Below are 18,002 nucleotides of genomic sequence, written 5' to 3'. Positions count from 1 at the left end.
TCCCTTTAACGACCCCTTTCCCTCAACCAGTCCCTTTCTATTTCATGACATTTTGGTTGGCTTTGTGACATTCAGTTTAATCACAGCCATCTGCATGACCATTGGATTGGAACTATTTGTTGGAGCCTAGTGAGATCATGAGTGGGTACTTAACTAAGGGCAATGGTCATCACTTTCCCTGAATTGATCTCTAGCAATGTCCAGCCATGAGGGGAGGAGTGCTCTGAGCCCCTCCTCCATCTGTGCTTGACTGTTGACAGTGCCATTCTTGTGTAAATCCACTACAGGCATCCATACCTGCTTTGTGTTTGTGATTACAGGGGCTTTGTCTTGCTTAGGAGATGATATTTTGCAGTGCTTCTCCGTATCTTCCAGCTCTTACATTCTTTGTGACACTTCTTCCACAGTGTTCCTCAAAGTTTACAGTGGATAGTATAAATGTGTTGTTTAGGGCTGAGCACCTGTGCAGCAATAGGCCTCTGCTTTCATCATTATTCACAGGAAACAGTCTTCTTTCATTAAAGCTGAGAGAGTATCATATGTCTAAAAGGATAGATGTAACTATTTAGGAGGTGACTTGATTCTATGTTAATTTGCCAAACAACAGTATTCCATACCCCCCACCATACAAGACCTATGTTCTGTCCTATCATGGGTTTTTGACTAGTTTAAAGTACTAGGCATGGATGTCCTTGTTCTCTTAGAGAAGTTCTCAAATCCAATCAAAGAGACCTTAATAAAGTAGTAAATTCCATAAAGAAATTGCTTCAAATATTGTAAATTTCCCATAGAAATCCCACAGATTGATACAAAGAATAATAGGATCAACCTCTTTTCTTTTTCTACAGAACATTTAAGTACTATGACTACCATCACCAAAGAGATTGGAAAAGGTATGTAGGATGATGTATATACACTAACAAGTTAATGTGGAATGTGTGTGTGTGTGTGTGTGTGTGTGTGTGTGTGTGTGTGTGTGTGTGTGTTTGTATGTATGTATGTAATATGTGATACTTCTAGCATGACTAAATTTGGGCACCATAATATAATGCCTTAAGAGTTTTGTAAAATATCAGAAACCATTGACTAGGATTTAGTTACCCTCAACATGTTTAATTGACTAGGATTTAGTTACCCTCAACATGTTTATTCACCTTTCCCATAACTTTTGGAATTTGGGGAAACAGCCACATATAAAGCTCTATTCTTAGCTCAAAAACTATTTATGAGGGAGAATAAAATTCCAAATCCTACTAGGTTAGATATGAAAGATTTGCAGCAAAAACAAGGATTCCTACATGGACAATATGAGACTAGAAAAATACCAGACATCCTTTAACAACTACTTTTATTCTTTTTCTCTTTTATCTATAGAATAACAAGGAATTGTAGCTTGGGGACCATTCTTTTTTTCCCTTTGAGAAAATAAAAATTATTTTCCTATGATGCCTAGGTCAAAATTATTCTTTCATTCTTTACTCCATTTTGTGCCTTTTGTGAGGAAAGATTCAGAAAGTTGTGTGAAGTGCAAGAACTATTAGACCCATGTGTGCTCCCATGCCTTATATCCCCACACTTGGAAAGTAGAGTAGGAGAATCATAAGTTCCAGACAAACTTAGACTCATAGTGAGACCATGTCCAAAAAGATTAAAAGTCCCAATAAAAGGGACACTAAGGAATATGAATTTACTCTGGAGATTTTCAGCTCTACTGAAAACCAACTTCTCTTGCTAAAGTCCCTATGATCTACCTAAGTGTCCCATGAATTATTAACCATGGATTAGGATGTATCCTGGACAGGTTAGAGAAAGTTAAGGTAAGGTTGAAAGGTCAATCATCAGATCACACTTCCTTCAACTCAAGTAAATATATATATATATATATATATATATTGTAATATGTGCATATTTATATATACATAAATATTGTGTGTGTATTATTCATAAACCCTCAATTGAGGAAAAACTGTCAAAATTATTGGTCTAATAACACTTACTAATTTTCTAAATTAGAAGTTTGTTCAGGGTCACAAGAAGAATAAATGCCAGAATGTAAACTCAGACCCAGAATGTGCTTCAGTTTATATTTGAACTCATTATTTGGCATCTTCTTTCAGTTCTGTGAGAACATTCATTCATCCAATTATGCATTCATCAAACAACTGTCAATTACCAGGGGCACAAAAACAAATAAGACGTAATTGCTACTTTCCATTGCCTAAAAATGGAATGATACACAGAAACAATAATTGTAATGCTAGATGCTGTGCACAGAAAGGGTAAACAGCAATAGTATCTTATAATTATTGTATATTTTCTGTTTGCCAGGTGGCATGCTAAATATTCTATGCGTATTATTAATGCATTTAAATCCGATAATAATCCCTTTTGTTAGCCATGGTCATCATTATCTACATTTTACAAAAGGAGTAAACTAAGATTCATTCGGGATGCAGTCACTTAGTCCTAGGTCACAGATTAGATAAATTTGGAACCCTAGAGGAAGGCTCCATTAATTGTCTAAATGAATTGCAGACGGCATGTGATATTTAACATGGAGCTACAAAGGAGAGGAAAAGGAGGAAAGTATTCAGGCAAAGTAAGAAGTATGAACAAAGACAGAACCTATGCTAAATTTTATGGGAAATAAAGATTGAGTTTCTGTAGTTGAATAATAGCAAATACAACTAAAAAGGTAGTTTAGAGCCTGACTGAGAGGGTTGGAGTGTGTGACTTAAAATTCTGAGCTCTGCCCTGTAAATCAGTTGAAGACAGTGGAATGTTTATATGACAGAAACTGTCACAATCATCATAAAAGATCTCCCTGAAAATACTATTAACATGCTCTACAAAGGTGGGAGTCCAGGCAACCTGGTGGTGAGCTGTCACATACTAATGGCTAAAATGAACATTGATAAGTTGGATTGACTCAATGTTCTTCATGAAGTTTCACTTATTTCTCCTAGTTCTACTCTCTGAGTCCAGGCAGACTAAGTCTAATTATTTATTTTTTTCTATAGCATAAGGTTTTAAGTATTTTCCTGTGACTCTTAGGTCTTCCCATGGCTAAACAGAATAGGTGCATCACTGGTTGTCAAGGAGAGCTTCCAGCTATGATATTATAATTATCTGATCATAAATTTGAAATCAATCTTCGTCAGCTGGTTTGAAGAATGGGGACAGGTTGTCTGTCCTATTTTCATGGACTTATTTTTCTAGGAGATGTCTACAAAAGGTAATCTTATGGATGGGTGTCCCTTTCCTCTTCCTCCATTTCAGCAGTGATCCTAAGAGACATTGGCGGAGACAATGTGAAGATGCTGGGCATGACGATCCCCATAAAGGATGCTGAAATTCTGTCTTCTGTTTTGATTGCCGTATGTGTAATTCTGCTTCTTGTTGCTCTGGCTCTTGGTGGTGTAGTCTGGTACCAGCATCGACAAAGAAAGCTTCGGCGCAACAGGAGGTCCATTCTTGATGATAGCTTCAAGCTTCTGTCTCTGAAGCAGTAATAGCTGAAGCCAGAAGATGTCTTCAGAAAACATATCTGGAATGTATCCCATGCTCCCAGGAAGCAATGTACTAGCAGCAAACTCTTTTGTCAAGGGGTAGGGGTAGTGGAGGGGCAGAGGATGGAATCAAAATTATCTGGCTGTTTATTTATTTACATGGTAATCATATGCTCTCACTTTTTCTTTATTTTCCTTGCAACCTGAGGCAGTTAGGATTAGGTAAACTGTTTTGTATACAGATTTCAGCAGCTAGGCTATGCCACCCTTCAATCCTGGAACGTAAGGAAATTCCTAGAACATAATTGTTCTCACAGAATATATACCAAGAAAAAGGTATCTAATTTGGTTTCTATTTCCAGGACCTAGCTAGAAGAGTATACGCATAATTGAGGGCAAATGATGAGCCACAAAGATGACCCCTAACTAAATAAAGGACCAAGAGTATAGGCATGATGGAAAATGAGAGATAGAGTGGGGAGTGGGAATTCAAATTACACTTTAATTATATTTGGCAATGGACTATTGAGGAGAAGTAAATGAAAGGGTTGTGGTTGTCCTGAGTATCTACAACCTATGGAACCAGAAACACCTGTAAAACAGTCCTTCAGTGGTACTGAAGGGAATTTTGAATGTTCTCTCCATGTTCGAAGTAGCAAATTTTGTCCATTAATGTACTTATTAAAAGATTGGAATACTGAGTGTGGTGATTTTGGTGATTCCCATGGCAACTGGGGGGCAAATTATAGATCGCCATACCCTTTGTGGATCCTAGAGATTTGTGTGCTTTTGCAAAGTAAGCCTCCATGTCAAGTGGTAACATCTTAGAGTTCTATAAGTACTAATCATTTTTGGAATGTCAAGAAAAGTGGCTAGAGAAGGTCCTGAGACATTACCCATACCTGTCCACTGGACAAAAAGAGGAAGGTGCATGCATGGTGATTTGGTAGATGGGGGTGCCTATGGAGGAAAGAGAAGCATGTTTGCAATTTGTAAACCTCTTTATAGAACAGATCCATTCCTTCCTATACCTTACAGCAATATACCTTTGTTGCCAGCATGTTCAATCCTCTCAGAAACTTTCATCAGAAAGCACACACAATTGTGAAAATAGGAATGGGCTAAGACAGTCCATTCCCACTACAGTTTCCACATGGCAAATGGAGAACAGACGGGGCATCATGGACAGTAATGATAATAGCAATGGGATGGGGATACAGCTGAGTGGTTAAGTGATTGCCTCATAAAAGAGAGTCCCTGGGTTGGAAAAAAAAAGAGCACACAGAAAATAAGGTAATAACAAAGGTGCATAGTGATCTTCTTACACATAGCAAATAATTCTAATTACTGATTGGATTGGACTCCCCTGGATTCATTATAGTGGAGTATATTCAATGATTTTGCTTAGGGTGACTCAGCTGCAAATTAAGTGGAGACTCAAATTTTCATCTCTTTGATTCCAAAAAGGTTCTGTTTTCCCTTTGTCATGGAAACTTCTTCTATTCTTTGTCTTTCTTACCCACTTGATTTCAAATTGTGAGGTTGCCTAGCAACTTGTTTACTTAGTTAGCAACCCACAGAGTTGGTTTCCAGTTGCCATAAAATGCTGCAGGTCAGAGGCCAGAGAAGCTAACAAAGGCTAAAATAATGTATTTTATTCATCCACGGTCAGTGGCTTTCTGAAAATTTTCTGAAAATATAGGGAACATAGATGTGGAGGAACATATTAATTACCCATTATCCTGTTATAGAAATAATATGCCTTCTTAGTGAGAAATCACACTGCACACTTAGAGATAAAATAAAGGCTCTTAACCAAAGTGCACAAGTCTGACTGTGGCTAATCCCCAAATAAGAGTCAGAATGAATGGAAGATTTTACTAACTTAAATATACCTCAGGGTTATGCATCCCACAAACACTGCCATCCTAAAATCTTGTTCTCTCCTGGCCCAAGATTATACTTTGAACAATTTAAACAGTCAGGAGACTACAGGTCTGGCCACTTAAGCAGGTAGGAGATTCACAAAGCAAAGGTATTGCCATAATTGTTTTTAAGTATACCAGTGTTATTCTTTTTTTAATAGTTGTTACTACATGGCAAAATTGTAACAGAGCAAGATGGTACTGAAGTTCCTCTATCTTATATCTTTGGCAAAGCTGTTTTAGGTTTGCTTAGAATTTGATCTCCTTGATGGAAAGCTCTGTGGAAAATTACCCAACTCTGTTCTAGAAACCTGAATTCAAGATGCCCCAGCTAATTTATCTTGGCTTCTCTTCATCTGCCTGCTTGTGTAAGCCTGCCCCTCCAGCTAATTGATAATCTTAGCTTCTGTTAAACTGCTTGCTTGTGTGAAACCTCTCACTGCAGCTGCTGAACAAGATAGCAGGATATGGTTTTGCCTTTAAAAACCCCTTACTCTAAATTTGCAGTGCTGTACTTGAGTCCTGAATACCTGAGTGTAGTCCCAGCTGGCTGGAATAAAGACTTTCAATTGGATATAAACTGTGTCTGAGTAGTCTTCTGTAGTCTTCTGTAGGACTCCCTGCAACATAATTTGTTTTTCCTGATAGGAACATAGAGTTAGTAGCAGACCAGAGCTTAGTTATGGCTATGACCCTATGCTGCTCCAACTCCAGCTGCCCCATAAAAATATATCTTTTGTATAGTAATCAGGGCCCAATGATGTGTCAGTCCTGGTGAATAAACATTCACATTCTAGCATCATTAATTTTACTTATCTGTAACAGGCCTGGTGAGGATGCTAATTATCTTTGATATATTTTATAGGTAGTACTCCTTAGGCTAAGTTTCATTTGTGTGACTTAATCTCTCCTAAACAAATCTATTAGTAAATCCTGTATAATGTCAGTTTTTATCACTTTGGGTTTCTTTTACGTTTTCCACAGTTCAAGTATTAGCTTTAGCAGCAGCAGACAACTCCCCTTTGGCCTGTTGTTTATGTGGAGATTAATGAAAATTGGCTATATTTTGAGGAACCCAATCAATTAATGTTGATAAGTTACATATAACTGGGAAGTCCTTAGTTTTTATATGTGAGACTGGGAGATATAGGTATGGCATGATGTTTTTTAAAAGATTTATTTTTAAAATTATTTTTTAATTATGAGTATGTGGGTTGGAGAAAGATCAGAGACATCAGATCCTAATTCCCCCTCCCCACCCACCAGCTGGAATTAAATGGTGGCAAGACATTGAATGTAGGCTTGGGAACCAAACTCAGGTCCTCTACATGAGCAGTACTTGCTCTTAAGCAACGAGCCATTTCTGGAGCCATACATAATTCGTCTTTCAAACAATGGAATCTTAGAACCTTTGTATTTTAGAAGAGGATTTTTTTCCTGAAGTTCTTCCAAATATCGATATAAGCAGGTACTATGGATATAAGGTATGCAAAAATAGTTAAACAGTACTCTCATCCTGTTCATTTCTCAAGCCAGAAGTTCCTAACATCAACACAATAGTATTGTCTTATTTGCTTTCTCCCCAAGACATCATTAAAATATTTTATTTTCAACTATTTTGTTTATTATTATTGTGGAGCACATATGAAAGCATGTATGTGGTGGTAAGAAAACAACTTTCAGAAATGGGTTTTCTTCCCAACTGTGAGCTTTGGGGATTGAACTCATATTATCAGGCTTGTATGACAAGCATCTTTACTCAGTGAGCCATCTTGCTGGACCCAAAATATCTGCATTTGTTTATATATTTGTTGGTTTCCACTTCAGTTAAAAGCTTAATCAATTGTTAGGTTGGGCATGTTCGCTTATGTGTATAATACCAGCATCGAGACATAAGGGCCACAAGGTCAAGGTCAGCCTAGAGTGCATACTGAGTTCCAGACCAGCATGGAATGAAACAGTTTCTCAAAACAAAGAGAACAAAAAAATCACAACCATTTGTTTCCTGGACTATTGTATTCTTTTCCTGCTGTTTTTCTCAGATTCTCTGTAGACTTACAATTGATTTTCCAGACACAAAAGTGAGGTTTCAAAAATATAATTAAGCCTCTAGTTTGAACAACATATTGTACATTTAGATCTCCCTGAAGATAAGTAGACCCTGGAGATAATTAAAGAGGCAACAACAGAAGAAGAAAGAGAAAATCAGTAAATAGGGACAGCAGGACTGAAAACATAATGTTTTAGCTTTGTATCATATGACTCTCTACCCAGAACAGCAAAATCACATAATATTGACACTCAGAAAAACAAGGTACAGCATTGTGGTGGTTTGAATGAATGTGGCCCCCATAGACTTATATTTTTGAATGCCCAAAGGGTGTGGCAAGATTAGGAGGTGTGACCTTGTTAGAGGAAGTGTGTCAGTATAGAGGTGGGCTTTGTGGTCCTATATGCAAGCTATGTCCACTGTGACACACAGCTGCTTCTGCTGCCTGCAGATCAAGATGTAAGTCTCTCAGCTCTTTTTCTAGCACCACATCTACCTGGACACTGCCATGCTTCCAGACATGATGATAATAGACTAAATCTCTGAAATTGTAATCCAGCCCAATTAAAGGACTTCCTTTAGAAGAGTTGTCATGGTCTTGAAGTCTCTTCACAGCAGTAGAAATCCTAACTAAGACAAACATAATCATGGAAATAACCAAAGAGCAATAGCAAATTGAGTGACAGTAGGTACCTTTTAGAAACCCCGGAAGCTGGAAGGAAATAGCATCATATTTTCCTAATGAAGAAAGAAAAAGTTTGCCAAAGCCAACTATTGTGGTACACACACCTAGAGTTTTAATGCTTGGTGTACAGACTAGGGAAGACTGAAGTCCATGGTCAGCTTAGACTTCACTGAAAGTTTGAAGCTAGCCTGAGCTATATATGGAGAAACTGACTCACCCTATTATTCAAAATTCTGTATCTAGTGAAGAGTCTGCAATTTCTGAAATTGTGTATAAATACAATTTGTGCTGTATGTACTATATGATCTATCTTATTTGTTGTATAAAATTGACATTTAATTTTTAAAATAATTTATGAGATATTCTATTGTATTAAATAATGTGATTATTTTTTCAGTTTACTTATTGTGGGCATTTTAGTTACGCTTATCACAGAAATTTGCATTGAACATTCATGTACAAAACAGATGATATCCTGGAACATACAATAAACATCATTAAAGAGAGACAATACAGTTTGTGTTTTTTTTATCACAGTGGACCCAAACTAGAAATCAGTAACTGAAAAAATTAAGAAATCACATTTAACACTTAAAAACTTTAAAATATAATTTAAAGTATTTCATGGATAAAACAAAAAGTCTCACTGACCCCTGGAATTATGATTTGAAATAATGACTTTTAAGTTGAGGTCTTTGGACACAAGAGACTTAGTAGACCAGAATTTAACAATTGTTGTGGACCTATGCTACACCCCAGGAGATGCCCTTTAGAGGTATGTCCTTGCAGATGTGAATCAGGGCTTAATGGCTGGCTGTTAGTAAGGGCCTTCTTCTTTTTTGTGGGAATGGTGCTTAATGTTATTAATGTTCCAAACAGAGAGTAATGGCTACAGATGGGTGCCCTGGTGAATTCCAGCAATCATTTAAGGAAGCAGTGTGTCAGTTCATTTACAGTCTCTTCCATTAGAGAAACTACTGCCCAGTTTATTCTAAGTCAACAGAATTACTCAGGAGAAACTGAGGTGAAAAAATGGTACAATAAAGGATTTATTAAAAATGTTTCTTAGGAAATATTAAGTTACACAAAGTACAATTGGGCTGTATTCTAGATATACAGGGCTGACTCATCATTCTATAATCAATTAATGTAATTTAGTCCATTAATGGCCTAAGGAAAAACAATCACATGATAATGTCAATCGTTGCAGAAGAGTTACATGAAATATCTATATACCCATTCATATAAAAATAAACAAGCCAGAAACAAAGGGCTTCTTTCTTACTTTATTAAATAAAGATCATCTACAAAATCTTACAGCTAATAAAATAATGATAAGAAGCTCCAGGTTTCTCCAGCAAGAGCAGCAATAAGGAAAGTATTTCTCCCCTGACTACTCCCTTTTACCTGATACTGGTCTTCCTAGGCAATGGAATAAAACAGAAAAGGGAAAATATACAGATCAGGAAATAAGAAATAAAACTCCTTTCACTCTTTGCGTGGTTATCTAAAAAATCTGAAAGTACAGAAAGAAAACTTTAAAAGAGGGAGAGATTCCCTTCCAAAGTCTGAGGAAGATGAGCCCTTGTTACAGTGAAGATTTCTTCTGTGCCTCTGCTCTTCCAGCCTTATTCAGGGGAATTACAAGAATGTATTTATGTGCTTCTTTTTCTGCCTTCTTGATATACACACAACTTAATAACTTTTCTACCTGCTGTGTCTAGTCTTAGAAATATCATGTCCACACAGGAGAAACCCAAAAGACCCCCATGTCTTCTTTTTGTCTCAGGGTTAGCCTAGAGACCAGACATATCGCTCTTTCACTGGGCAAAAGTCAAATAATACAGGCTTGACATTCATAAAAAATGCATGGATGTTTTGACAGGGTTTTCAGGATCTGGCTCCTAAACGTCATGGGAAAATTCTCCATTGAAGAGTTATGTGTAATATTTGTAGTCTTGTGGAGGAATTAAATAACTTAGAGTCACTGTGAAGTTCAACTGGCTCTTGCCTTTATACTCCATATTCAATGGATGGTGTTAAAATTCTGGACAAGGAGAATCTCTACCAAGCCAAGAATTAAGCACTTAGTCATAGGATATCCAAATGAGTTTATTTTGTTGTTCTTGAGGCAGTGCTTATTTACTGCTCAAATTGGAAATATTTCAATATTTAATTGGCAAAGATATGCTTGTTGATTTACAGTCTTGGTGGCTTTCCATTCTCTACCCTTATGCATGCTACTTCTTTCAATATTCCTTTATGAAAGATTCAAACTCCACCACGACCTCAAAGTAAATGAAGTACATACAGACTGGGGTAAAGACCTCAGATATCCCAGGAACCTGGGAGATCTAAGGTTTACCTATCATTGGGAAAAGTCAGTATTAACCCTACTGTGTTTGTAGATTGTTGATTGATTAAGACTTTGAACTTCAGAAGCACATGACTTTAAATTTCACCTTGGTGACTGTAAGAAAATATTTTTGATATTTCACAGATTGTACTAATACCTTTATCCTCTTAGGCTGGTGTTCATCTACTATTTCTTAGTTCCAATAAAGAATAATTGGGGATCATGTGCCTGACCAAGAAGCTGGAATCTTTCTGTGCATTTCAGAGTTAAATCATTTGTACCAGAGTTTCATGGATGCTGGGTATTCTAGTTCAAAGGCAGGAGATGTACAAATCGAATGAGGTCCAATTGTAGCCTTAAATGCTGCATAAAAACTCTTTGATTAGAAACAAAGCCAGCAAAGAAGGAATGTTACCATCAGGAATAAGGCTTTCCAGAGTATTCAGATCTAAAGTCAAGGGTCAAGTACAGGTGATTAAGGAAGTAAAGTGTTGCATGATTTTAATCACCGCCTAAGGAATGAACCTTTGGCTTATTTTTCCCACGCTGTATATTTGGATGTTCACAAGTTGTTTTTACACTAAGTGCTGGCAGAATTACATAGTTTAACTTTGAAATAGTCCAAGTCTTAATTGGTTGCTAGGAAAAGCCTCTTCAAGATAAGTAGAAAATATTTTTTTCTGCCTCTAATTTGTAAAAGAAAGAGTTGTTATTATGGGTAAGAAAAATGGTCCTTGCAAATGTTATACGTAAAAATGTCAACTTCAGAGGCTGTTGTTGCTACATTTTTTTGAAACTATGTCCAGTCTCTAAGTAAGTCCTTGGAGCTCTGAGTAACTGCCTGAGCAATTTGTTCAGGTTCATGATACTGAAGGACATCTCACAAAATAATTTCCAAGTCCTCCTTGAATTTTATATGACTAGAGAATTAGAGACTAAGTATTTTCTTTTAAATTAATGTCAAAAGGAAAGAAAAAACTGGGATTCGCATACTTTGACAAAAAGAACTTTAATGTATTTCTGAAGTTTTCTATTTGTTACTGAAATAAACACTGACTCTCAAGTAGTTAAAAAAGAACAATTGACTCTACTTCTTCCTATTCTAGAGACAACAGTATCTGACTATGCAGTACCAGATTCCTCCCTAAGACATGCTGGTGAAGATCAGAGTGAACAGATTTGTGCATATTGGGTGCCTGATTAACAGGGCTTCCTTCAAATCTGGCAAGGTGGATATTGCTGCAGCCAATGACCCTTTACTTGACCTCAACTACATGGACTACCTGTTCCAATATGACTCTACCCATGATTTGCTGAATGGCACAGTCAAGCCTGAGAATGTGAAACTTGTCATTAATGGGAAGGCCATCACTATCCTCCAAGAGCGAGATCCTGCCAACATCAAATGGGGTGATGCTGATGCTAAGTATTTTGTGGAGTCTAATGATGTCTTCATCACCATGGAGAAGGCTCAGGCCGACTTGAAGGGTGGGGCCAAAAGGGTCATCATCTCTGCCCAGAGCTGATGAACCCATGTTTGTGATTGGTGTGAACCATGAGAATTATGTCAACTCAATCAAGGTTGTCAGTGATGTTTTCTGTACCACCACCTGCTTAGCCCAGGCCAAGGTCATTCATGACAACTTTGGCATTGTGGAAGGACATATGACCATTGTTCATGCCATCACTGCTACCCAGAAGACTGTGGATGGCCCTTCCAGAAAGCTGTGGCATGTTGGCTGTGGGGCTGCTCAGAACATAGTCTCTCCATCCATTGGTGCTGCCAAGGCTGGGGGCAAGGTCATCCCAGAGCTGAACTGGAAGCTCACTGGCATGGCCTTCTGTGTTCCTACCAACAATGTGTCTGTCATGGATCTGACTTGTTGCCTGGTGAAATCTGCTAAGTATGATAGCATCAAGAAAGTGGTGAAGCAGGCATTCAAGGGCCCACTGAAGGACATCCTTGGCTACACTGAGGACTAGGTTGTCTCCTGTGACTTTAAACAGTGACAGCCATCCTTGTGCCATTAATGCTAAGGCTGACATTGCTCTTAATAACAGCTTTGAAAAGTTCATTTCTTGGCATGACAATGAGTATAGCTACAGCAACAGGTTGGTGGACATTATAGTGTATATGGCCTCCAAGGATTAAGAAGCACTGGACCACTCACCCCATCAAGAACATGATAGCAAGAGAGAGACCCTAGCCTGCTGAGGAGTTCTTATCCAACTCAGCCCCCAACACTGAGCATCTCCTTCACAGTTTCCATTCCAGATCCCCAGAAGAATAGGAGGGGCTTAGGGACCCCTAGTCTCTTGAATACCATCAATAAAGTTCATTGACCCTCCACCCAAAATAAAGAACAGTCAAGGAATTAGAGGTTAAAGGTAGACATGAAAAACTCACTAAATTATGTAAAAAAAATTCTGAAAAATTCACAACAAGGTAGAAATATGAAAGTGAGCAAAAAGACTTAAATAAGCACCTTGTGGAATATTTGTTTAACTAGGGAAAGATGTGTTGCATTTGTTTATGCTGCATTTGTTTAACTATGTAAAGATGTGTTCCATTTGTCTTAATTAAATAAAATTAACCCCAGGCTCAGAAAGGCAGGGTTTGCAACTAGTTGACAGGAAACAGGAGGGAGGAGCAAGGTGTGCTTTTTTTTAGTTGGGGAAGTGTGGAAGGAGAGAGGTGTCCAGGGGTGCCAACAAAGAGAGAAAGTTAGCCAGTTGCTACTCTAACTTTGTGAGCTCACAGTTTTTTTTTTACCATAGCCTTTGAATTTTAAGTTTTGTTAGAATTATAGAGATTTTATTAAAGCTACCTCTAGTGGCAGCAACAGAGTCATTATCTGGTGATGGGGAAAGTCCTTCTGTGTATGTTTATTTTATTGGTTGTTGAATAAAGCACTGTTGGCCAATAGGGGAATAAGATAAGTGGGACTAGGAGTCGAGCAGAATTCTGGGAAATGTTGTAAAGAGAAGTCTTGTGATCCAGGCAGGAAGTGATATAGCAGGCAGACTCAGAATATAAGCAGGGACAAGCAGGAAATCGCTCTCTTCCTCCTCCTCTCTTCTTTGAGGAGCTGCCATGTGATCCCAGCAAGAGAAGATGCCTGCTGTTGGTGTCCGATAAGATAAGTTCTTATAAAATATATAGATTAGTAGTTATGGTTGATAATTAAGACTGAGATAGCAAGTAAGAAATCCTAGTCATTGGCTATCAGCATTGTACCTAATATTAATCTCGGTATGTTATTTTGGGTGTCCACGTGGCTGTGGGGCTCATGCAGCTTGGTGGAAAGAGTTATCTTTACAGTCTGGGGTAACAGACTTTCCCCCAAGCTATGGGGTGAGCAGCCTGGCTAACAGTAGTTTAAAGTGCAAGTACTGTGACAAAGGTAAAACAGCATTTTGATGCTCCAATGTGTGGCATGACCACAGGGATAAAATGGTCATACCAGCTGGCTTTGCTGCAGTTGCCATCTGGGCCTCTGTGTGAGCATTCACAGTAGGTGGCTGCCACTTATTGGGACTCCAAAAAGTAGGCTCACATTTGGAAAGTACAGGAGGGCTTAACTTTGCTGCTGACACCACCACCAACTGGATAGTTAAGCAGATTTTGTGATATCCCTGGGAAATCCTTTAGGAGATATTTTTCCTAGGTCAAGAATGGGGTAATACACATAGCAGGGTACGATGACACTGTATAGTGTTTCTATGGATAGTTTGATGGAAAATATAAATAAGGGGATAAATAATAACCTATCTGAGATTAACACAATGTCAGTAGTAATTGTTATCGGTTTGGTAATTAATATTTCCCCTTAAAAAGTGGTTTGATAACTGTGCCAAATATTATAATTTGATTGATAAGATACTAGCTTTAGAGAGACTGACTATTGATAAAATACAAACCTTAGAAAGGCCTATTCACATGAAGACAGAGGAATTTAGAGTAGAACCTACTGCACCATTGCATAATGAAACAGGAGAGGAGCAACCTAAGGTTATTAGACCACCAACATTTATATGTACAGTTACCATACAAGAATGACCCCCCCATGGATATACAGAAATTAATTGGAATCCTGTAGAAATTTGTGATTTAAGGAAGCATTCATTTCAAATGATATGTGTTCACCCTTTGTAAAAAAGATATTAAATTCATGGGCAACTAGAAACAGAACTATTCCAAAAGACTGGAATATGTTGGTATTGGACTCCTCATTTCTAATGATACTAGGATAGGAGCACTGATTTCTAAAAATACCAAGAAAAATGAAAATGTTAGGTGTTTTAATTGTGGTATATAAGGTCATCTGAAAAGGGATTATTGGCAAGGTGCTCCTAGAAACAATATTTATTCTAGAAATAATCAGAACAGAAGGCCCCAGCCTTCTGCAGTATGCAGAAGGTGTGACAAATCCTGGCATTGGATTAATGAATGCAGGTGAACAAGGGACAGGCAAGGAAATGCTTTGCCATCAGGAAACTCTCTGAAGGGCATCCTTCAGGCTCCAATATCAAATTTGGTTCAAACATTTCCTGCCAGGATTGGGTAAGCCCCTCCACAGAGCAATTAAAAGATTTCCTGCCTGTTGATAAAAATCATACTGCTATGGATGACAGAACAGAATCAATAGATAAAACAGTATTTGGGGAGAAACGATAAAGCAAGTATTTTGGTAAACTTCTATAAATGATCAAATACCAAACCTAAAAACATGAATAAATGACATAGAAATTGAGAGTTTATAGACACAGGTACAGAGGTAACAATAATTTCACCAAAATCTTGGCATCCAGGTTGGCCTCTTCAGGAGGTAAATATTCAGCTTCTGGGAATTGGAACTTTATCTCAGGTAAAACAGAGTGCAAGATGGGTTAATTGTGTAGGGCCAGAAATACAGGAAAATTAAAACCATATGTAGTTAACATACCAATGAATTTATGGGGACATGATTTATTGCAGCAATGGAAAACACACATTAATATTCCTTAAATCTCAGAAACAACTTAAAAATAAGGAATGCTCCTGAGAGAAATATTAAAGGGTATTATTGAGGATGGTCAAAGACTGTTGAAATTGTGCATGAGCAGGGCACAAGAGCTATTGGTCTTTCAATGATACCAATAGCCTTACCTTTAAAATAGTTGACTTAAAAACCTGTGTGGGTGAAACAATAACCTTTGACATCAAAAAATCACAGGCACTAGAACAACTGGTACCAGAGAAGTTAAATGCTCAATATATTGAAGAATCAACCAGTCCTTAAAATTCTCCTAGGCTTCCCTAAACATACCATCACCCTCAGACAACAGGAAGTAATTTTAAGAACACAACATCCATATTCACAAGAGGTGGGGTAAATGGTATTTGGTCATTCAGTTGGTTATGGATGTTTGTCATCATTTAGGGGGATTGATTGCAAACTGTTCTTGGTCATGGTAAGGAATGAAACTAAGCAAAGGATGTTAAGTTCAAGGATCTTTTTCTGAAGATAAATAGGGCATTATATTAGTGATAGAATAAAAGGGTAGATTACTGAATCTAATTTAAACTAAAAAGTAACTATTAATCTTAAATATTTTACATTGGTATGGATTTTTGTATTTTGATGCAAAATTAAGATTATTTTTTGTTACAGCATACTGTTAAAGGAATTTTGCATATTAATACATATTTTAGATTTTTTGTCATAGCATACTATATGTATGTTTCTACTCTTATTTAAAGTATCGTAAAGTATACAACCACAAGGATAATCCAGGCATGGCAAAAACATGTTTTTCCATAGAAGTATATGAATAACAACAGCTGAAGTAAATTCACTCTTATCTGCTGCACCTGGGAGGAGCACAAAAACACATTCCAAGAACAAATCTTTGTTTTGAAGAAACTGAGGTCACAAGACTCTTGTCATGTTTTCTTGAAGTTTTCTCACAAGCACTCAGAATTCTCATACAACTCTAGTCTTGGAATATGTTCTGACATGGTGGCAGTATACACTCTTTTTAATGGCCCAAATCCAAAGCACCAAGTTTAGGAAGGGCTATAAGGAAGTAGAGAAGTAGAAATACTCACTGCAAAATGGAATAGCCACTAGACACTTTCATCGTTTCTTTCTTTTATTTTGCAGATTTTTATTTGAATTAGAAACAAGATTGTTTTACACATCAATCCCAGTTCCCTCTCCCTCCCTGCCTCCCCTACCACCCACACCAACTAAAATCCTACTTATCACATATCCTTTCTGCTCCCCAAGGAAGGTGAGGCCTTCCATACGACATCATCAGAGTCTATCATATCCTTTGGGATAGGGCCTAGGCCCTCTCCCATGTGTCTTGGCACACACTCCCTATATGATACATCAACTATGCTTCTTGGTATTTACCAAGAATACGCTGAAAATTTTATCTCTATTAAAATACACATATATTTGCTATCTCTTTATTCATAATTGTTAAAACATTGGAGCAAAAATGTTTTTTTCAGTAGGTGAATGTGTACTTGAAGCACTGTTCAGAAATGGAATATTATTCAACATTAGTAGAAATAAGTACAGCCATAAAAAGTGAAAAATCTTAAATGTGTATTAAGTGACAGAAACCTATCTGAAAATGCTATGTATTATATCTTTATAGCTATTCTAATAAAAGTTAAATCTATAGAGTTGATGAAAAGATTAGTGCTTACCAAGGGTTGTTGGGGAAGAAGAGAAATAGGAAGAGTACAGGGAAATATTAAGTCATTAAAAACTATTCTGCAATATGCTGTAGATATAGATACATGCCAAATGTGAAGACCGACAGATAGAATAAGTTCAATGATGTTCCCTAATAATGTTATGGACTTCAGGTAAAAATTATTATGGATGTAGGCTCATTAATTAACAAATATACCATTGTCACCATGGAATATTGATAATAGAGGAGACTTTGCATGTGTGAAAATAGAAGAACACGAACACCATCTTTACTTTGTGCTGAATTTTGTTGTGAATCTAGCACTTCTCTAAAAGATCAGTTCTACAGAAAGAAATAACATTCTTAGGTGACTTCAGGCAGAGATACCTGCTTGTGATTTGAAGAGGTAAAGTAAACAAAGAGAAATTCACATTCTTAATTTCTTTCCTTTTGTTCTGGAAGAGGTAGTGTTTTTGGTTATACTGTAAGCCTGAAGCATTTATTCTGTCATAGCTCTTGTTGAGGTCCTCAGGAAACAAAATCACATCTCCATGGGTGAAATACTTTCTAACCAGAGAGGAATTGGATGAATGCAAGAAAGGTTTAGATACTAGAAGGGAACACTGAGTGAAAATCACTGGTAGTCTCAGAGCATTTGTGCCAGGAACTTTATCCAAATAGGGATAATATGATTGGGTCCTGAGCATGTGTTTGTGGCTTAGCCAATGAAATGTGTTCAGCTGATAATATTTGCATCTTATGAACACACTTGAATGTTGAAAAT

General features: G+C 37.3%; 1 protein-coding gene and 1 pseudogene across 1 annotated transcript in view; both read left to right on the top strand.

Annotated features, from left to right (window-relative positions):
* The window catches only part of Heph (hephaestin), a 73,624-nt gene extending 67,626 nt beyond the window's left edge, over window positions 1-5,998 (top strand). Inside the window, exons 19-20 of the mRNA XM_035450257.1 lie at window positions 849-893; window positions 3,280-5,998. Of these exons, the coding sequence (XP_035306148.1) occupies window positions 849-893; window positions 3,280-3,512 (278 nt within the window). The 3' untranslated portion in view covers window positions 3,513-5,998. The remainder of the gene's footprint in view (window positions 1-848; window positions 894-3,279) is intronic.
* A 5,678-nt stretch (window positions 5,999-11,676) lies between these two features.
* On the top strand, window positions 11,677-12,508 carry LOC100753740 (annotated as a pseudogene).
* Window positions 12,509-18,002: the final 5,494 nt, after the last annotated feature.

The sequence above is a fragment of the Cricetulus griseus genome, chromosome X (assembly GCF_003668045.3).
Source record: "Cricetulus griseus strain 17A/GY chromosome X, alternate assembly CriGri-PICRH-1.0, whole genome shotgun sequence".
Classification (NCBI taxonomy): Eukaryota; Metazoa; Chordata; class Mammalia; order Rodentia; family Cricetidae; genus Cricetulus; species Cricetulus griseus.
This window is presented reverse-complemented; position numbering and strand designations above follow the sequence as displayed.